Source organism: Eumetopias jubatus, unplaced genomic scaffold (assembly GCF_037043125.1).
Source record: "Eumetopias jubatus isolate StellerSeaLion01/CBP00866 unplaced genomic scaffold, mEumJub1_p1.0 scaffold_3, whole genome shotgun sequence".
Taxonomy (NCBI): Eukaryota; Metazoa; Chordata; class Mammalia; order Carnivora; family Otariidae; genus Eumetopias; species Eumetopias jubatus.
In genome coordinates, this window is record NW_028274809.1 from 138033702 (window position 1) to 138055895 (window position 22194).

The window sequence follows — 22194 nt, forward strand, 5'->3', positions numbered from 1 at the left end:
ATCAGAAGGAAAGGAACTTAAATTGTCCCACTCAGGAATCTTTACACTGACAGAACCTGAATCCTACAGGAAAAAAAAAAAAAAGAAAAAGAAAGAGAAGGAAAGGGAAGAACATTCTCATTTAGGGCCGGCATAAAGTGCACCATGACTCAAACATGCTGCAGTGCGTGAGAACCTCACTAACAGTGCTTTCCAGGTTCTTGTTTCTCTGACTTAGGGAGATGTTACATGAACACAAAGGTCCATGACAAATGTCTAATCCAGATGGCTTTCCCCTGGTCACCAGCATGCCTCAAGGCTGCCACTTTCTCTGGCCCTAATCAGCATGTGCTTAAGGAATGCCGGCTAATTCCAATGTTTGTCCAGGCAGAACACAGGAGACAAATCCACTGCCAAAAATAAAAATGCATTCCAAAGTCAAATATTAGTTACTTTCGGATGATGTACTGTTTTGTATCATCCCTACCAGGGCTTTCGTCCTTCACTCCTGTTCATCATGTTCATTCCCTCTGGATTTCCCAAAAGATCCTCCTTACTACTTTACCAGAGGCATGAGCTCCAGGGCTCAGAGGCCAGCTTCACTCTTTCATTTCAGCCACAAAGAGCTTCCTGGATGCATTTCATGAAAAACGGAGAGAGAAAGAACATATGATGTAATTAACATAAATCGAGCAAGTTTCTATATCATTCAATCCGGTTCAAATGGATCCTATCATTCAGTCTGAATTAAATGGCTCCCATGAGCGCCCATTGATCTCCCACTGTTTGCAAGGCACTGAACAGGGCTCACATTTAGTCCACCCAAGACTCTGAAAAACATGAGCCTTGTGCAAGGCTTTGAAAAGAGACCAATGTGTCCCCATCTCTCAAACACACACACACACACACACACACACACACACACACCTACCTTTTAGTTTTGTAGATTTATGTGATGGTGCCAAGTCTCCTTCAACTTAGAGAACCATCTGTGTGAAAAGCATAGGGAGGCCAAGCCCTCCAAACACAGTGCTAGCACCCTAACCATAAGGTGGAGTAATAGTGCTTTATTTAGACAGTGGTGCCCACACCTAACGGCCCTGTGAAGCTAAGCCATACAGTAGGCAACTTGGCCAAAGTCTGGAGTGCATAGCTGAGCTTAAACTTCCCCCTATAAGATCATTAATCTGCAGCAGAGAACACACTTCTTTGTGTTGGTGATGATGGGAGAAAGCAGCCTTCTAGCAGCTCTCAGCTCCCTACGGTCAGTCCAAGTCAGGACCCTATTGAGGATTTCCACCTCCTGAAAAAAGGTGGCTCTTGTCCATCAGGCATATTTGGATTTGATCTTTTCAGTAACTTCACCATCCACTGGCCAAAAAGAACCTGTTATTCTAACATTCAAGAATGTACTTGTAAATATTTAATGTAAATCTCATCCTAAGACTAAGCAGAGTCTTTATCATTCCTGCTGCCAAAAAGAATTTTGCTGGCTGAATTTACCCAAACAGACAAGGAAAAGATGAAGAAAAACCAATAAATATCCCACACACCAAAATGGAAAAAAAATTAATTCCAAGCAACCAAAAGGAAACAAGTGAGTGTGTATCATACCCAGTTTTAAGTTACTTGGTTGACTTTTTAAGATCTTTTAAATCGTTGATGTTTGTTCGCCTTTTTAGAAACCTTAGAACATGCACATAATGGTTTATATGTTTGAAGAGAAGAAACAGTTGAGATGGAAATGCTTTAAAAAGCAGGAAGGGGGACCCACAAATAACTATTTTAAGTCTGCGAACAGATGATGAAAAAAACGTGCGCCATTTATCAGTCAACCATACGGGGTCTGAAAATGCCACTATTCCCTGATCATGCCATCCAAAATAGTCTCCCCTCATTCTTTCCCTGTGTGTCACTCACTCATCACCATTGGTCATGATATACCTCCAGTCCCCTCTCCACCAGGCTGATTGGCAGCTTCATGAAGGCAGATACCATGTTCATTCTATGACTATACACGAAGCATCCAGCATGGAGCCTGCCATTCACTCACTCAACCACTTTATTCATTTATTGAGCTCAAATATTTACTAAGATCCTACCATGGGCTAGATACCGTCCTGGGAATTAGGGGTACTAGTTACAAGAGAAAGAAAAAAACAAGGTCACTGTCAGCATTTGATGCTGGAGGGAGAGAATGACAACAAAGAAGCAAACAAAAAAGAGACAAGTAAAAATTATTGAGTGTTTCTCAGATGCCAGGCACTGCTCTACACTCTTTACATATTCAACTTCCAAAGGCCCTCTGAAATAGGTACTGGGCAGGGCTTTCCCAGCAACTTGCCCAAGGTCACCACGCCAGTAGGTGGAAAAGCAGGAATCCCAACTTTGAATGCCTTGAATGTGGTTCCAAGTCACTGTGCACACTGTTGTGTGATCTGTTGCCCACTTGATCACCTGATCTCCAAGCCCACTACTGAAACAGCTACCATAGTTTTAAACCTCTTGGAAGGTCACAGCAAAAACGGGAGGGAAGCCAGTGACAAAGACATGGTGATCTGAGCACTGTGGTATTTCACTCCAGGAAAGCTCCGTATCATGCACATTCTAAGAAGCTCGACAGCCCTGGAAGATGACATACCTGGCACATTTCGAGAAAACCCAGCGCACACAGCCAGCGCTTCTGTTACCCAGAGCACAAAAGGCCATGTGTGGAAGACAGAGTTGGTGTCCATCACTCCAGAATCTACACTCGAGTCTCTTCTGGCGCTCAGGCTAACACACATCACTGTGAATTCCACTTGACAACTGTTCTGTGGGCATGTAGCATACTCAATAGAAACACTCTGCTGATAGAAATGAAAGCGGAGGACGTATTACAAGATCCAGGAACTAGACCTGATACAGACCTATCTTCTCATCACACCGGGTTACCTGCACTAAGGGCAGAGACACATGAGGGGCATTGGGCACACTGAGAAGGTGTTGCTTTGATCAGTGAAATTCTAACTATTGTAACATATATTCAGAACTGAAAGGAGTTCCTTTTTTGTTGTTTGGGTTTGTTTCTTTGTTTTGTTTTTTAATAGTTAATTATTCTTCACAGTGAGCTCTGGGTGAATTTCAGCGGTCTACACATCCACCAAGGACAGGGCCCAGGGTAAGCACCTACAGCTTTTAATTCTGTCCCTGAGAAAGGCGGAGTGGGGAAGCAGGCTGATTGGGAGTAAGCTAACAATACAGCAACTTAAAAATGTGAACAGAAATCCTATCATCCTCTCCTATCTTTTAATTTTAGACATTCCTGCTCCACTACAGTACAAGTCAGGAAGGCAGAAAGTACATCTCCCAAGATAAATGTGGTTTATCTGTGGTTGCCATGCCATTCAAGAATCGATTCCACCTCATCTTCGTTCCTGTAGCGTCTCTTTTAAAAATCTAACTTCTTTGTGGGTTCCACCGTCCCTACTGGAAGATGCCTTATCCGCTCATGCTTCTCTAACAGAATAAAGGGGACCTTTGTGTTTTTCAATCAACCTATAACTAATTGAAAAGTTTCACTAATATATAGCTGGGACTTGGAGAGAATAAAAAAAGAAATAAAAGGCCCTGGAGAGAAATAAGAGAAAGAAATATAGATGGAGTTTCTCACGCACAGAGTGGTGCGTCTCTAGGGGCAGAAAGACCTGGTTTAATTTTGATGTCTCCACTTACCAGCTCTGTGACCTGGAGCAAATTATTTAAATTGAGCCTTGGTTTGGAGGCCATAAATCTAATTTTTAGCACAGGTGTAAAAATCATGTGAGGAAATGAGCCAACCTCCTCTACTCCATACCCTAGTAAAGGCACAGGAAAGGTCACTTTCCTTTCTTTTCCAGTATCTTCAAGGACTTTGCGAGGACTCAGTTAAGAGCGAGATGTGAACCCTCAAGTCAAATGGGATTTGAATCTCAGTTTCTCCACTTAGGACTTGGACATTTCTCTCTGAGCCTCGATTTTTCCCATTAGCCAAATAGGGAGAAAACATATACTTGCCTCCTAAAATTGTTTGGGGGTTAGTTGAAAAAAGCCACCTGAAGTGCACAGCACAACGCCGCACTCAATAAATAAGGCAGTTATCGTTCTTACTGTTATGACCTGGAAAGAAAAGACATAAAATTAAAGAATAATTGAGGGACAACTCGATCACTGAAACCACCTGTTTCAGACCCAAAGCCTAAAGTTCAGAAAAGATGGGAGGTGAATGGGGAGTGGGAGGCTGGGATGGGGGAACATCACAGAAGAGGCAGGAGTTGAGATTTGGGGATGACTGACAGGCACCTGGGGTACTGGAGTTTTGTGGGGTTTTTTATTGTTGTGTTTTCGGTTTTATTTTATCTGGCAAATGCAGAGAGGAAAGCAAAGGTATGATCAAAGGCGGAGGAGAGGCACTTAACCCAGAACATATGGGGACATTACAGGAAAAGGCAGCTGGAGCCCCAGGGGCCGTGAGGAGGGTGTGAGGAAAACCCAGTGGGATAAGCAGGGTGGCGCCGGTTCCCAGGGGCTCATCAGATCTGCCGGCAGGCGGGCAGCTGACTCTGGGTGGGCAGGCAGGAGAGAGCCACGGGAGGAGGCTGCGCAGGGGCCCTGCCGGGCACCGTTGTAATGTGGGCAGTCTGGGACTGACATGCTGCCCGAGCTACAGGTTGCAGCCAGGGAAGAGCCAACATGGTCCACTTTCTCCGGGATAGGCAGTTCTTTCTAAATGACCATGTGCTTGGTGGGAAAGGCGAATGCTTTAGCGTCAGGCAACTAAGATCCAAACCCTGGCTCCTCCATTTCCCACGTGGGGAATCTCGGGTAAACTGCTTAACATCGAGGAGCCTCAGTATCTGTACTTGATGACATTTCAGGTACATGACACCTATCAGGCTGGCAAGAAGAATGGGATCCTGTCTGCACAGGGTCTGCTACCCAAGAGGTGCACAAACAAATGCTCTTGAGCCTTTGGACTTCATTAGCCAACACCATCATCCCAGTGACCCTAGAAAATTCGACTCGGTGTCAGTTTTTACTATCAATAAAATAAGATGCTACTCATAATTAGACTTAGAATATTTTATTAGTATGACTATATAGACAGTTAACAAGCTGTTTCAAAATAAAGAAAATGAGGATCAAAGAATCTGTCCACTACAAGAGAAATATCAGTCTTCTAGCAGTAGGCATTGACTCAGCCATGAAGCCCCAATTATTCTGTGTTTTAAAACAGCTTGTCAATCATGGATACACAGCGTGCAGAGAGCTAAAACACATACTGCAAATGGTCTACTTTTTAAGTTGAATAATGGGTCTACTTTACCAAGGTATAATTTATATACAAAACAGAAAATGCCCCCATTTTGAAGGGTAGAGTTTCGTGAGTGTTGACCAATGCACACACCGGGCAGTCAACATTACAGTCAAGACAAGTCCCGTTTACTGCGTGCTCTGCATGTCTATGTCACTATCACCGTCTAAATCATGCCTACATTCTGTATGGACTCCTTTCCATGCTGCGTTTCAAAATTTTAGAATGAGCACTGCGTTGTGCCCACGAAAACGAACAACAAATGCCAAACACCTTCTTGTGAGGGTTTAGAAACCAGCCAAGCGCTGCCCTTTCTTCAAAGGACAGCAGTCTGGGCGGTAGACAGAGATGGCCAGGATAAGCTCTTCTGATTCCAGACCTGATCCCACACTTACTGGCTGGGGGGGCAGGGTGACATGCAAGTCACTTCGTGTGTCTCCATTTCAGTTTATTCTTAAAAGATAGTGTCTATGGTCCCACATGAGTGGAACGACCATAGGATTTATCATCCAAATCAGGAGCTGCTATCCTTCATTAAGCCAGGGCAAGAGGCATAAACCAGACTGGACTCAGCATGATGCTACTTATGATCATCTTATAAGAGCACGTCTTGTGATGTCCACAGTGACCAAATGTTCTCTTTCAAAACCAAAAGAGGGTGGCATTTCACAAAGTGATACGTTTGAAAGCTGAGGTCTTTCATCCAAAACTGATGGGGCTCATCACCCCAATCTACCATGCGCTGTCAAGAGAGTACAAATAAGGCTTCCTCGTTGCCAGAGGACAGCAGGGGTCTGAGACACGGACACACCAGAGAGCACAGGGCACACACTGAAAGGAGGAAACCACTTTAGAGAGACCCAAGCTGCCTGATTATGCGAGCACTTAGCTGGGTTCTCCTATCTTTGTCACTCACTCTCTAAGGGGCAGGCATTAGGGGCTCTATCAGGACACATTACCCCAGAACTCCCACTGTGCAAATTTCCTATGGAGATACCAAGTCTTCATTAACATATCAAGGACGTTGGGGGTGGAAGGGGAGCAGAAACAAGTCTTTACAGCCTCCAGCTGAATTTCACAAAATAGATCAGACTTAGCACATTAGCACTCTTAAAGTTACAGCACAGAACCCTTTAAAGGACTGCACAGATTCAAGAAAGCATGACTTGTAAATATCTGAACAAACCACAGCTAGAGTTTATTGCAAGACTATAACCACGGGAATGACTGGTAGAACTAAAATTAACTTTGATTTATCCAGGCTTTCTAAAGACCAGAAAAAAACATAATTGCCTAAAATTGCATGCAGAGATTATCATCCACACCTCCAAGGGAACTGCACAAAGAGGTATCTATTTGCCTTCAATTGCACAATCAGATTCCTTTGAATTGGATCAATTTGCATCAACACAAAAAATTTTGGTTATTTAACCGTAAGCCGTGCTGCCATTGTAGCCAAAATGGGCTGCTGTTTGATCTCATTTATAAGATGGTAAGAGCAATGAATTAATGTAGTGAAGGATCTGTATGATGAAATAAAATGCATTTTTAGAAATCAAATTGGTGATTATTACTTAATAAAACAACTTTAAGAATATAAACACTTCTATTACAAAGAGAATACTCTAGAAAACAAACAATTGATTACTCACCCAATGGGTCTTCATTCATTTCTCATAGGGAATAAAATCTAGTACAGTTAAAATGGATTGTTCAACTAGGTTACATATTATAAAGTCTTTTACAATAAAAGACTATAAAGTTTTTTATGCATAAAGTAGTTTTATTAAATTCTTTAAAGTAGTTTAAATAAGTTTTCAAGGTTTATAATGCATACAAAATGTATGTAAATATATATTTATGTAAAATACATGTAAAAATAGCACAAAGCACAGAGTAAATGGAACTGAACTGAATATTCTGAATATATGACATATTCTTATGTTTTACATGAAGTGATATAACATTAATTCAAAGAAGATTGTGATAAATTAGGGATATATAGGGTAAGCCCTAGAGCTACCTAATACAAAAACTGCATACGAGAAAACTAAAAACCCTAATGTATATTTATGTTTCTAAACAACGGACACCTCAGAGAATGCTTGCTTGAAAATGCAGTTCTCAGAAATGGAGCCGATAGCCGGGCATTACAAACAGCTGAGGATCAGAACTTGCCACACATGTACCTGCATTGCTGGCACCCACTTTCAGATTAGTGGGAGAAAGAAATTAGTCCAGGGGCGCCTGGGTGGCTCAGTCGGTTAAGCGTCTGCCTTCAGCTCAGGTCATGATCCCGGGGTCCTGGGATCAAGTCCCACATCGGGTTCCCTGCTCAGCAGGGAGTCTGCTTCTCTCTCTGCACCGCCCCTCCCCTCCCCCTGCTCGTGCTCTCTCTCTCTCTCTCTCTCTCTCACACACACACACACACACACACACACACGCTCTCTCTCAAATAAATAAATAAAATCTTAAAAAAGAAAGAAAGAAAGAAAGAAATTAGTCCAGAATCTGACTCCAATTCAAGGATCTACTCTTCACTCTGAGTCACCCCACGGACTGCCTGTCAAATACGACAGATCCCCTCCTCTGGCCTGCTCCTCCAGCTCTAGATATTCAGTGACACCATAATAGAGCCTGGCAAGAGACTCCAGCACTTTCCACAGGAGCTGACACCAGTTCTGGCTCTGTCTTTACTGGATCTACAAACCTACTAAGATTGCCTCGCTGATGTGTTCCCTTCTCCGCAACAAGGACCCTACCTACCTTGCAAGGCAGGCATGAGGACTGAAGAAATATTCTGAAGGAACTTGGACCCAGATGACATGCCCCTTTCAGTTCCATTAGCAGAAACTTCAGCATGATACTGAACCTACCATGAGGCTTTTAAAGAATTAACTCCTGAATAAAGTTCAAAATAAATCCGGATGCCAGGAAAACAGTGAGAAAAGAATAGATACATTTAAGTCTATATATTTATTCTTAAAGCTTTGCCTCCTCAAAGACATTTTCTCACATCTTACAGAATTATTTGCTCTACATCCTCAGAGCAGTTGCCAAAATGTAAAAAGAGTCACAAATTGTTTTTTGCCAAGAGCATAAAAAGGTGATCTATTTATTTATTTTAATCTATAAGGCTTTTATTTATTTTTCTAGAAAGCTTTTATTTATTTTATTTTTTAATTTTTTTAGCAGGGGGAGGGGCAGAGGAAGGGAGAGAATCTTAAGCAGGCTCCACACCCAGCACAGAGCCTCACTCGGGTCTCAATCTCACAGCCCTGAGACTACAACCAGAGCCGAAATCAAGAGTTGGACGCTTAACCACCTGAGCCACCCAGGCGCCCCTTTTTAGAGAGCTTTTAAATCAGGGGCAGGACTCTTGCACGGGACAGAGAGCCACAAGGCAAGCCCTCCTCTGAGGCCTCACCCCCAACCAACTTCCTACCCTTCTAATCCTGAGGCCAAAAATAAGCCTTGGACCCTAGACTCTTGGCCTCAATACATAGTGTGGCACCGGAATATGGTTCCCCATCCTTTGCTGGGAGAATCCCAAACTCATTCTTCTCATCAGGCTTGTCCCCCTCAGGATTTCTCCATCCTGGTAAAATCAAAACCAGACCTAAGAATGCTGTTATATTAAAGACTGAATGGAAATCACATAAAAGCTCAGAAGACCTGGTCCTGGCTCAACCACCCACTAGCAACATAACTCAAGGAAAACCCATTTCACCATCTAGTCTGGGTTTCCTCACATGTAATCCAGCTCTGAATATTTAGAGCTGGAATAATAAGTACTACCTACTCTATCATCTTCCAAAGACTGTCAAAGAGTTTCAGTAATGCTTACACACACTGGAAGCATGTATACTCAAGCTTTCTAGGGATTAAAATCATTTTAAAATGTCACAAAATTTCCAGGAATTTAGGGGTTTTTTTGGTGCTTTATAAAATTGAATCCGTTTTCTAAAGATAATGGAGTATAATAATGATGGCAAAGGTCAATGCCAGGCATTGAACTAAACACTTTACACATATATTCATTTACTTACTCCTCACAATAATCCTATGATTATTATCCCCCATTTTATGCTGGGGGCACTGAGGCACAGGGAGTTTAAGCACTCCCCACATCCTGGTGGAGCCAGGACTAAGACCCAGCCACAGTGCACTCATAGCCCCCATGCTAATAATATGCCAACAATTTCCAATGATTATTTTGACTGAAGAAAACTATGACATAACCCCAGGGGAGCCCACGAGGGCCAATGACATCTACTGATGACTCACTCTGTGCCAGACCCACTGCTCTGGGTCCTGCACCTCCCTCAGGAATCCTCACAGCCCTGAGAGGTAAAGAGTATTTTCACTTCGGGCGCCTGGGTGGCTCAGATGGTTAAGCGTCTGCCTTCGGCTCAGGTCATGATCCCAGGGTCCTGGGATCGAGTCCCACATCGGGCTCCCTGCTCCTTGGGAGCCTGCTTCTCCCTCTGCTTCTCTCTCTCTCTCTCTCCCCTCCTCTGTCTCTCATGAATAAATAAATAAAATCTTTAAAAAAAAAAAAAGAGTATTTTCACTTCTCACAAATTACAAACCTGAAGCTCCATGAGATTCAGGAACTTGCTTCAAATTCTAAAGTTAATAAATTGAGGAAATAATATATAAAAAATAAAAAAAAAATACATGGAGAAGGGTTTGAATCCCTGCCCGTCTCCCTCAGACAACATCTGCTGGGCCAGCCCCTCCTCGGCCGAGAGGCCTCGAGGAGTCCCAGAGCCGACCCTCTGACTTATGCCAACCCTTGTCCCCACACCAGTGGGAAGGGACACCCACGGACTGAGGGACCTGGAGGAGGGTAGAGAAACCTTCTGACATTCGGTCAGAAAGGATGAAGGGGAGAGAGTTGTCCCCACGAGGCGGGAGCTTTGTTCACAGCCTGATGCCAAGATCTCCAGATTCAGAATTTCATGTTACAACTAACGCTGCATTTTTCCAAAGAAACAATAAGAAACCACCATTAATATGGAGGCCCACCTCTGCCAGGGTTAAATAGAGGGTTGGCGAGAGAACCAAACCACCACTTACTGCTTTATTTCCACAGGAGTGCCAAGAAAAACACTGAAAATGAAAGACCATTGTGGGCCTCCAGTTTGTGGACCAGGGACTGCCCCACACACCCGCCTTTCAGTATTTGGAATCCAGTTCACCCGGGGCCCGTGCATGTCCCCCAGACCACATGCAGTAAAATCCTGAACTAACATGTTTCATCTATAACCACTATTAATTTTATATCTTATTCTCCCTAGCTTTAAACCATATGCTATTAGAGTTTTCACAGTATTTTTTGTTCTTTTAGGGACCATCCACGCGGCTGGTCTGGAAGAATTTGACCTGAGAACTCTATGGAAGGAAGGAGGTCTTTCATCCAGGCCAGGGTAGCCTCCGGGTTCCACAGAAACAGCCCTTTGGTGTGAGGCTGTGAGACTCTGCCTTGTCTCAGGAGCCTACCCACCGCCCTGCTGTGTGACGTTGGTCAAGTGGCTTAAGCTCTCTGGGAGAGATGTGAACCGATCCTTTCTAGATATCTAAACTCCCTCTTCAAGCCACAGTAGTCAAGAAAGGCATTTCAGAAGCAGATGAACTTGAACCAGATGCGGGAGGTTGGGTGGGATCCTGGTAACAGCTAGAAGAGACAGGGGTTAGCAAGTTCCTCCCATGGCTAAAACAGAACACTCGGCAAGAATCAAATAAGGCGATACCTATACTACCTAGATTTAATACATAGATTTACATATAAAGCACGAGGAGCAATACTTGGCCCAGAGAAAGCACTTGATAGTGTTCTGGTGTCATTTTATAATCATTGTCTTCACAATAACCCCACTGAGCACCTATCATTCGCACTCTGCAGGGGTGCTCAGGGTCTCAGTTATCTGGTCAGATCCAAGATGATGGATTAAAAGTACAGAGACTCAGAGTAGGCCGCGAGTGGGAAAGAGCAGATGCAACAGTCACCCTGATGGAGACCTCACACTATTTGCGAGAGGCACGGAGGGCGCATGTAAAAATAAAGAAAACCCTGTCTGGCCAGACCTTCCAGGACAGTATAGGCAGAAACCGCCTAAACATGGGAAAAGTACCAAAGGAGGAAAGTAATCATTAACCAAAAATGCCATAAGGAACTACTGCAAAGGTGCCCTGAGGGCATGCATGATTCAGGGCTCAGATCCACATGGAGGGCTGGCGGGGAGGCTGTGCGTTTTAAGTTAGCCTGGGGACTGGACGAAACCAGAGTGGGAGAGAAGTAGGCTCCGACCAGGCAGGCAGAAGGGGGAAGTGAGGGAAATGACCTGGAAAAGCGAAATGAAGGCAATGTAGAGGAAAGCCAAGTCAGAGAGCCTGCAGCTGACGCCCTTCTCTGAACATGTCACTGTTGCCTGCAGAGATAACAAGAGTCGAATCAGAGCTACGCTGACGGAACCAGGTCAGACATACTGATGCTGCTCCTAACACTGGATGGCATCAACATCAAACACAGGAAAGAATACTGGAGGAATACGTTGTGTAGCAAAACGCTGGATCTTGCACTGCAGGGGTCAGCTGTCAAAAGCAAGGCCATGGAAGAAACCAGAGGATTAAAAAAAATTAAGATGGGGTCTCTTTCTGCCCATTCGGGGACAACAGAGAAGAGGAAATTCAACACTCACTGAGCTGGGGGTCTCATGGCCCTATTAATCTTTCAAGGTCTTAGGGCCCCCTCCAGCAAAAAGACGGAGGAAACACAGCTAAAGGAAGAAAAGCCAACATCAAAGAAGATTCCAAACCCCTAGAGCCTGATGCTGGTGACAAAAATGTCCTGGAAGAGTTCTGAGAACCGTAAACCAACAGCATATTAACAGCGGAGCAATAATTTCTCATCATGCAAGAACATACAACATTTCTGTCGTGGAAATCAAACATTGTTCTTCTGTAATTGTTCCCCCCCCCAACCTATATCCTCCTTTGTGGCTGGTAAAGGTGGATAGGGTTGGAAAAACTATGAACACAGGCAGCAACCTGATGATAAAGGCATTTTCCCTATTGCTTTGCTGGAGTAAACAGGAGAAGCCAAATTCTCACAGTTCGTCAACTTTCTGTTCATGTAAACCATCTCACTTTATTTTCGAATTACTTAGTGGGAACAGATGGTTTCCAAATGCAAGACTTCTTACTGCAGTAGATGGAAGTAATACTACTGAGCTCTTCAATTAAGATGAAGAAAACACAGGCGTGCTTCAAGCTTGTCTCCATGGATAGACCTAGTTTCCCTAAACTAAGGCTTACCTGGAATTCTGACCTTTTTTTTTTTTCTTTCAGTTAAACGATCCACATAATATAGGGGGAAAAAAAACCTATCTGAAATACAGTAACTGCAAATGCTGGAATTAATTTTCACAAAACAGCAGCAACAAAAATCAGGAGTATCAGTAACAGGAGCTTCTAGGCTTCCTATAGGTTGCATATAAATAAAGGCATCAAATATGTAAATATAGTTGGGTTTTGTGCTTTATATCCTTAAACCTTTTATGATAGATTATAGTATTATAATTTGAAATAGTCACTGCAATTAACACCAAATTATCTTAATCCCCACAACTGACTCATTCACTGAAAGAGTTCACAGATTGGTGGCCTTACCAAATCTAAGCCCAGGGCAGTTTCCCCTGATGTTTCTCTAAGGCAGAGCCCTAATTTTCCAAAGAACTAAGCCAAATCTGGAAAGTAGTGTCACAAACAGGTTTTTGTGAGGCTTAGACAAGAGTTCAAGTTACGTGGCCTGACGGATGAACCCACAGCCACCTTAAGTAGAGTTAATAGCATTTCTATCATTTAAATTACCAAGTCTCCGGAAAAACATAATCTGTACAGTACCTGGGGGTAACTCGAGAGAGACTGAGAGAGTAAATGCTGCTCCTCTAAACACAAAACATCTATCAGCTATCTATCATCTAACTATCCACCCATCTATAATTTTATGTATGTTTCTCTATTTTGCATATTTTGTACTTATAAATAGTTATATGGATAGATAGAAAGGGAAAAATAGAAAAGTACACACAGAGAGGAAAAACTTATGTTTAAAAACAAGCAATGATGAAGTCAAGTAACAGGATAGAAAAAGTCTTCCTACACATCAGAAGAACAAGAATAAAAGGAAATTGACCCGTGAATTGATCAAGGTTAACACAGACTTCAAAAGGTATCTACCCTTTAAATGCTTGCCACCAAAGAGTTACTAAACCACAGCGTGAAAAATCAAAAAACAATTTTTTAGTCAATAACTTAAAAAATTTTAAATGGTGGGGTATGCCAAATTTTGGCTTAATGACCTACACTCACCAAAAATCAAGTAAGATGTCACAGTGACTGACAAGCGATCCAGTAGAATCATTTCGATGATGAAGGTCAAACCCTGGGCTGTTTCTTTATAAACCGGCACAGGCCAAAAATTCCCAGAGGTTTTGTGACCTATAATTGCATGCTATTATTCTAGAAACTTGATTAGTGTGCTCCTACCTCTTCAATGAAGAGTGGCCTATAATGCAAGCACTGAGAATAGCAGTGTGTTTGTGGAGATGGTTTCTGCCATACACAGATACATACATAGAAGAGCGCATCTGGACAGGATCCCGAGCCACCACATATTGAGTGGCAATATTGAGTTTTCGATGTTCTAAAAGCTTTCACTATTAGAAGTCCTCTACACCTTAACAAGGAAGGAATTGATCAACAGAAGAAAAAATAATAATAGGAAGGAAAAGCTGTGACTGATCATTTATGAATGGAAAAGCACTGAAGATACATGTCACAAATGTAGACATTTCTATGATAGTGATGGCCACAATAAATGATAGGTACGGCAATAACGAATAAATTTAATTCAATAGCAGAAAAATAATCTGAAACTAAATATCACTATAAAAGAACATAAGTTTTAAGAAGCCACATGATTTCAGAAGTTTCATCACATTTGTAATGAAAACTCTCGGTGGCCAAATTTATGGAACAGAACGTGTATTTGAGAACACACAGATTACTTTATCAAGTCCTGTATGAATTCTGATGACAAAAGAGTGCTAATATCCTAAGGATTCAGTCGCTATAGGATGGGAGTGGAGTGGGGGAAGTCAGCATTCAGCAGATAGGCCTGCCCACAAATCTCCAAGAAGATTCTTTGAATCTGTATAGACATTTGAGAGAGGTAGCTCAGACAGACTAGGGTGTTAGTCCCATAGGCTGACAAATCCCAGGCCTCAGCCATCTCCAGGGTCCTCAAATAAAAGGTCCTAAGAGCCTCGCTCTCTGTGACCTCATTACATGGTGATAGTGGGTAGGGAGAATATGACCAGAGGCACAGGCTTAAATGCCTCTTTCTGTTTTAGTCACAGATCTCAGGCCATCAGGTTCTCACTCCACATCTCAGAAATATCTTTCTGACCACAGAATGTCCACGGGCACTTCTATCTAAAACTAATCCATCCTATAAAATCTGACCCAAACCATGCCTATGCTATGAAAGTCGCTCCTAACCAGCTTCACTGAAAAGACCTTTTCTTCTGAATTTCACAGACAGTGTCTGTCTATGTGATTCAGCATCTCACCTTGACCTGCTTTGAGGCTCCTGGGACTTCCTGAACTATTACTTACCTTCTCATGCATTCCTATCTTATCTTCACCTTGCAATCTCCTAAACATTCCACACAGGCACATACGGGACCACCGTGAGCATTTTTTTATGCCAGACTTCTATATTCCTGCTTGGGTAGGCTCTTCATTTCCCGTACAGTCTTTCCTGCTTCCAACCACCTCAAAAAGATACTATCATGATACACTCCACCCTCTCCTTTTTTGTTTTTTAAGATTTTATTTATTTATTTGAGAGAAAGAGAGAGAGAGAGAACAAGCAGGGGGAGGAGCAGAGGGAGAAGCAGGCTCCCCGCTGAGCAGGGAGCCCGATGCGGGGCTCCATCCCAGGACCCCGGGATCATGACCTGAGCCAAAGGCACTTAACGACTGAGCCACCCAGGCTCCCCTCCACCCTCTCCTTAATGGGACCAGTTCTCACCAACTGTCTGCGCATCAAGTCCAAGGGCTTCCTTTTTATTTTCTAGCCCCTCCTGCAATCAATCTGAGACGGACACTTTCTTTTCTTACTCCTCTTTTCGATTTGCTTTTTCTCAGTCATATTCCACACCATCTTGAACTTCTTCATCACAAAATGACACACTTAATAAATCAGCACTAGAAAAAAAACGTTTGCTTTCCTGATGCACATGTGTACTTCTTTTTATCAGGCCCAATTTTATGCTTCAGTTTCTATGTCTTACTAGTCATCCTTTGTGCTCTTGTTACAAGCTACCTCAAGTCACCTTAAATCAAGGCAGCATGTGTCTTTCTGAAACAAGGGATTATATTTATACTGTAAATCTTCCAACTCATTCTGCAAAATCTATTTCCTCCTTTCTCTCCCCATCCCCCTCCAAACAGAATGGAAACTCCATATGAAGAGATACAGGGATTCTCTGATGGTCCCTGGAGCCTAAAATAGTGCCTGGCACTTAGCAGGGCTTGGCAGGTTCTTGTGGAATGAATGTTGGCTGAATGAACCGTCAAACAGCCTCCCAGATTCTGCTCCTCTCCACCTCTTCTCTGCTTCACAGGAAAATGGTCAAGAACATAAAAGCCAAAGTGAAACTGTCAGGGTCTAGTCACTGACTCACCATCTAAGTAAGGGTATGATCTTGAGCATATTACCTGACTTCTCTCAATTGCGATCTCTCCCCAACCATCAGTGAGGATATGAATAGGCTTCCAGTGAGGACTGAGCGGGATAATGCAGATAAAGTCCTTGGCACACTGCAAAGTGCAAACACCAAGAGCTAATCGTGGTTTTTTTTGTTCATGCTTCTCCCATTCAGTGTCACCTGTGTCACCACACCTGCATAAGTCAGCCTTTCTATCCGAAACTTCTCAACCTGAAAAAAGACTGGACCCTGACAACAAGATTATTTCGACTCAAATATGAGCAAATCAAAAGGCTCTGAGCCTATCTGAGGCACTTTGAGTGAGGGCTTGCAAGTATTTTTTTCCTGTGAAAAATATGGATGCACTTTAGTGACAGAGTTTAGACATCTACTGAGCGGCCCCCGGCCTCTATGTTTCTGCATTCACATCCCAGTTTTCCACTCTGTTCAGATAGGTTACATTGCCCAAGAGTGCAGGTCTGCATCTGGCTGCTAGGGAATAAACCAAATGGCCTGTGTTATACAACTGAACAGTGAGAAAAAGCTTTCTATGTCACTCTTCATTTTACAAAATTTATGAAAAAGTACACTTTACATCTTAGGTCTTTAAGAATCTTCATGTGCCATTCTGATTTTAAGAGCTTTTCTGTAAACTAAATATTAACCAGGAGAAACCACTATCTTTATTGTATGTCATATTCCTCATACTCTCCACTTGGCTGGAACTTCATATGCAGTAAATGTCAACACTGTGCAAACTGGGGGTGATTTAACTCTTGCTTTATTTTGATTTTTGCTCCTCCAAATAAAGAACAGTGATCAGTAAATATTTCTTTAGAACAAAGGGCAGAATACATTTGCTTTACAGCCAGCTTTTGACCTGAGGCAAAGATGTTTTGCAGAAGCAACCCTTGAATACATAGGAGTACTCACATTTCACGAGAAATAGCTGGCTACACTGAACACACTTTATCCTTTCCAGGATGTCCTACATTTCTACAAACGTTGGTGACATTCCCTATCCCATAACTAATATTGCATTTTTTTTTGTTGGGAAATTCATGTTAAGATTCTGCGTTTTAACTAGTTAGAATTCTCTCAACATTAAATATGTGCAAGGAAGGGTCATAATTAAAAACTGGCAAAACTCACAGCCTATGTTCACCACAAGCAAGCAAGAGAGGAGAACAGGAATATTGTGGAGCATTTACCTCACATGGCAAGGTCTTAACTGAAAAAGGTGGTCCCTGCTTTTAAAAGCACAGGTCTCAAAGACATGCCAACACAGCAGACACATCAAGTTCACTCAAATTTGGGAATAAACGTCTGCATAACTGAAGTGACCAACAACTTTCGAACCCCCCTACTGACCGTACAAACACGTATCATTGGTTATGCCAGCTCTGTTTTCCCCAGTCATATCCAATCCTTCCATAATCCCTGGTATACTCTAAGGCAAAAGGGAAGTAGAACTTAACAACAGATTTTTTTTTTAAGTTAATGATTCAGGCAATTCTTGGAATAACTTCCACTTGAGAAAATGTAACTAAGAGCTCCTATCGAGAGACTCCCCAGCTGCTGAGAGCTCAACTCTGGAAATTCCCTCCCTTTCGCCCATTCCTGACTATCCCTAATGCAAGTCACAAAGTTTAATGACCCTAAAGAGCCCTTTTTTGCCTCCAGCGCACTTGGAATTCTTTCTAAATACTCATTAAGACGCTCAAAGATGTTTACTGAATTGAAGTCGAAAACAAAAAGCACTGGAAACCTAGCTCCAAAAGCCTCGCTCCCTCGCCCAACCCCCTTTTTTCCCCCAGGAAAGGAAACTGGGAGATCTGCAGCTGAGAGTTGAGCCATCCAGTATCCAAGGGGTCTGACACTCAGCCCATGAGGTGATGACAGCCAGGAGGTCTGGGCAGTGGTTCCAAAATGGGGCACCCACTGCGCTGGGAAATGTTGGGCGCTTGCCAAGATACAAACCCTCCCCCCTGGGAGCTGAACCGGATGGTCGGAAACCAAGGCAGTTCTAAGGGATCCCAAGCCCCGAATCGAGTTCCACCACCCTCCTTCCTGTTTATAGATCCCGCTCCAGGAACTCCAACTACCAAAGAGAAAGCAGACGTCTCAGAAATATGTCAATACATGACATAACTTGAAAGAGCTGGCTGCTCATTGGCGCGAGTTACAACTTGTCGGGTTCACACAGGAAAACCGGCTCACTTTAATTACTTTTCTTTTAATATGCCATGCCGTCCCCTCCTGGGCCCCCACAAAGATCGGGTTACTGAGAACCAGGGAGCCTCGGCGGCAGGACCAAACCGTGTGGGCGGTTAGCGAAAGGCAAGGAACGCGGGAGCCAAGCCGACCGCCGGCGAAGTGGCTGCCCATTCGGATTGGCGACAACAGCAGCGACTCTTCCCTCGCACAGGCGCAGGAAGAGGAAGCCTGGCACCTCCTCGCAGTCGGCACCAAGTTGCCCGACCGCCCGGTGATGTCGCGAGGGGGCCTAGCGGCACCGCGCCGCTGCCCTCGGGTCGGCCCCGGGCGCGCCACCTTTGTCTCGGTTTCCCAGTCCGGACGGGCGACGCCTGTCGCGAACCGGGCTTGCCTTGGTCGGAAGCACCCACCCGGCGCTCGGCTTCCCGGCCTCTGCGCGGGGCCGGGGAAGCCCATGCGGCCGCCCCAAACCTCCCACTTCCACAGCGCGCCCGTGACTCTCCGCCTGGCCGCCACTTCCCTGGAGCGGCCGCCGCAGGGTGGGGAGCCGGAGACCCGCGTGCTCGCGGACGCCGCAGCCAGGCGCACCCCAGTTCTCTGGCCAGGCGGGGGCCACCTTGCCCTCCGCAGGGCCCGCCTCTCCCGTGCCCACGCGTGTTCCTTACTCTGGAGAGCACCGGCCAGAGGACCCCCAGCGAGGCCAGATCTGACGGGCCGCGGCGAGGGGAAGGCGCGACAGCCAGTCACCCACACCCACTGGCTCCCCTCGGCCCTTTCTCACCTGCCTGCACCGTGTCCGAGAGGTCGTGCCCTGGGGCCGCGGTCCTGGGAAATTCCTTCAATTTCCTGGCGCTGAGGTTCAACCCCCCGGAATTGGCCGCTTCCTCCAGCGCGCGCTCCAGCCCCCGGTTCAAGGGCAGGTTGAAGCCCCCGCTGCCGCCGCCGCCGCCGCCTCCCCCGACCCCGCTGCTGGCTCCGGTTCCTCCGTGGTGCTGATGGTGGTGGTGGTGGTGGTGGGGATGGTGATGTGGGTGCAGAGTAACCACCGAGAGGGCAGGGACGAAAGGTTGGGGTTCGCTTCCCGGCGTCGCCATCTTCTCCCGGGCCCCCCCACCCCGCCCCGCCGCTCCTGCGGGGGGGGTCACAGCTTTCCCCCGGGAGGGGGAGACTGCAGCGCGGGCCGAGTCCCTACAGTGCCCCACCGGAAGATACTGGAAGAGGGGGAGGAGGGTGTGGCAGGCGCGCGGAATGGGGGGCAGGCGGGGAGGCGGCAGTGGCAGCTCGGTCTCGAAGGTTTCCTGTCCCCGGGAAGCTAAGGACTGCGGCGGCGGCGGCGGCGGCGGCGGCAGGCAGCGCGCATGTGTCTCCTCCCGCCCTTGCTCCCTCCTCTAGGCGGCTCTCCCCTCCTCCGCCGCGCCGCCTGCTCTCTCCTCCTCCTACCCCAAGCTGTCAGTCCAGCCCTTAGCCTTCCTCCGCTCGGAGCCCGGCCGGCCCCCCGCAGTTTCGCTGCGCTCCGCCCGGCAGTCGGGGGTACGTCAGGGGGCCGGGCCCCATTTCCGGGGTGATCTTCGTTTAGACGCCCAACGCCCCTGGGTTTCTTTTTGCTGCCCAGGGTATTGGGGGGGGGGGGGGGACAAGAGGTTTTAGAGGGTCTGAGAAGACGCCAGCGAGGCAATAGGTGGGGTTTGAAACACAGTGAGATCATGAGGAGGTGAGAGGTTATCTCAATTCTGCGAACTATATTGGCTTTCTGACCCACAGCTCCCCAAGAGGCAGTTTCTCACCGTGGGGTCAGACCCCTGGCATTTGGGCGCCTACAATGCACCAGTGGTGGTCTAAGTAGTCTACATTAATTATCTCATTAATCCAGGGATCCAATGATGAAAACCTGTTTCCCCAGAGTACAGAGGAAGTTAAAACAAAACAAAACAAAACAAAACAAAAAAACTTGTCTAAGGTCACCGGTGCAGTCTGAGGCGGAGCGGGATGCGAACTTGCAGCCCTCACACTGTAGGGTTGCCCTTCTTCCTGTGTAGTCCCTGGCTGGACCTCAGGGCGAAGAGACAAATAAGAGTAGGGCAGAAGGTATTCTGAGCGATGGGGGGAAACTACAAACACAGAAAGGAAGGACTTTCAAAATGAGGGTAGTTTTGATGGTGGACAGAATCCACCGGCACATGAGGGAGAGGGGCTGGCTATGGCTGACTGAGCCCCGAAGTTGAGTGGTGCAGAGAGAAGTAAGAAAACCAGTGACCAAAACTAGCCAGTAACTCAGCATTTTGAGCCTACGCACAGGTACCGTCAAAGTGTCCTTGTGCCGCTTCTTCTTGCCCCCAAAGGACATGGGGACTGACGTGTAAGCAAATTCACGTTCTGCCCAGACGTGGCGACAGAACCTCTGACAGCATAGGGCAGTCCAGCTGAAGACTGATAAAACCTCACTCCCTTCTGAAGTTGTAGCTCCAGCTCTCTAGGGCCTTCATCTCTGCGAGATAACCATCTTGACGGTCGCTATGAGCGACTCGGCTAGGAGAGATGAGGATGCTTGTAGAAAATACCACAACCCCGCTGGTAGGTGAGCCAGTCTTTCAAATTGTAGTGCAGAAAGATGATGGCCTGGGCAAGAGGCTGGAACCGGTGACTTCGTGTACTCGGCACTAAAGTACGACATGATCTATGTCACTTGCGTTGAGTGCATGCACAGTCGCCCTTAATTCCTACAGGATTCTAGGATGCCTAAAATATTCTAATCTCGTCGGAGGAGACAAGCGCCACCTGCTGGTATCTCCCCCAAACCTCCTCTCTCACCAAGCTCTTAATCCCCTCAACTTCTCAGACTTTTAAAAACCAGACTAGGAAATAATAACAATAGTAAATAAAAGCACACTTACATCACTTATAAAAACTAACCTACTTTCCCCTTTCTTCACTGGTTTTTCCCCAAAAGGTGAGTGAGAAACAGAAACAGGAAACATTTTCACTCACTGTCTTCAGTTGTGTCATCAGTATGCAAGTTATAGTTGAGGACACTTAGCAGATTGCAAATTTAGTTCAGACCACAGATTGTGGTGATGCATCATATAGAGCATCATTTTTTTTAAAAAAGGCCACAAATTCTTTTTTAGAGGAAATGATGGAATAGTTCAGAATTTGCTTTTTAGCAAGTGATCAGTCTTTATGTTAGAATGACATAGTCATTATAGTTTGCTTTTCCTTCTACAGACTACAAAGTGTAAACTCTTTGGGGGCGGGACCCATTCATCTTTGTAACTCCCACTCCATATCTAAAAGAGTACTTTGTGTATAAGGAGCGCACAATAAATATTGGTAATTAAGCATTGCACAATAGGCCAAGAGCACAATAAACCTGTCTATTGCACAATAGAAAGCTTGCCATTTGTTGGTATGTCTTTCAAATTATGTCCCTGAATAAAGGAGTTTTTCCTTGAAATGGAGGAGAGTACTTGACCCTTAAAACGGACCTTGATTATTTCTAAATATTCAAGAACGTGACAAACTATTTTCTTTGGCTGTCTTGCTTCTCTATTTTGGGGCATCTCTGTTTGGTTACTCTTTTTACTTCTTGTGAAAACAGTACCGTCTTTCTGTTCACTCTCCCCACTCCATACTTACAGTTCTTCAACACAGCTGGTCACCTCGGTTAGTCTAGAAGTGGACTTCTGACCAAATGACAGAACAGCCAGAGGATCGGAAGGTCCTGAATATGTTCAAATCCTAGATTCTGACTGTTCCTGATTTGCGTCTTTAGTTTCTCTGAGATATCCAGTATATTTGTAATACATTCTACTGTTCACCTAAGTCAATTTTATTTGGTTTTCTCTCGGTGTAACCAAGAGTTCTAATTAATACATTCAATTTACCATA

The 22194-nt window shown here is 45.1% G+C and overlaps 1 protein-coding gene across 2 annotated transcripts in view; it reads right to left on the reverse strand.

Moving 5' to 3' along the window:
* The window catches only part of LRCH1 (leucine rich repeats and calponin homology domain containing 1), a 198564-nt gene extending 178948 nt beyond the window's left edge, over positions 1-19616 (reverse strand). For both annotated transcript variants that reach the window (XM_028104370.2, XM_028104384.2), the window contains exon 1: positions 19091-19616. In XM_028104370.2, the coding sequence (XP_027960171.1) occupies positions 19091-19403 (313 nt within the window). In that variant the 5' untranslated portion in view covers positions 19404-19616. The remainder of the gene's footprint in view (positions 1-19090) is intronic.
* Between the last annotated feature and the right edge of the window lie 2578 nt (positions 19617-22194).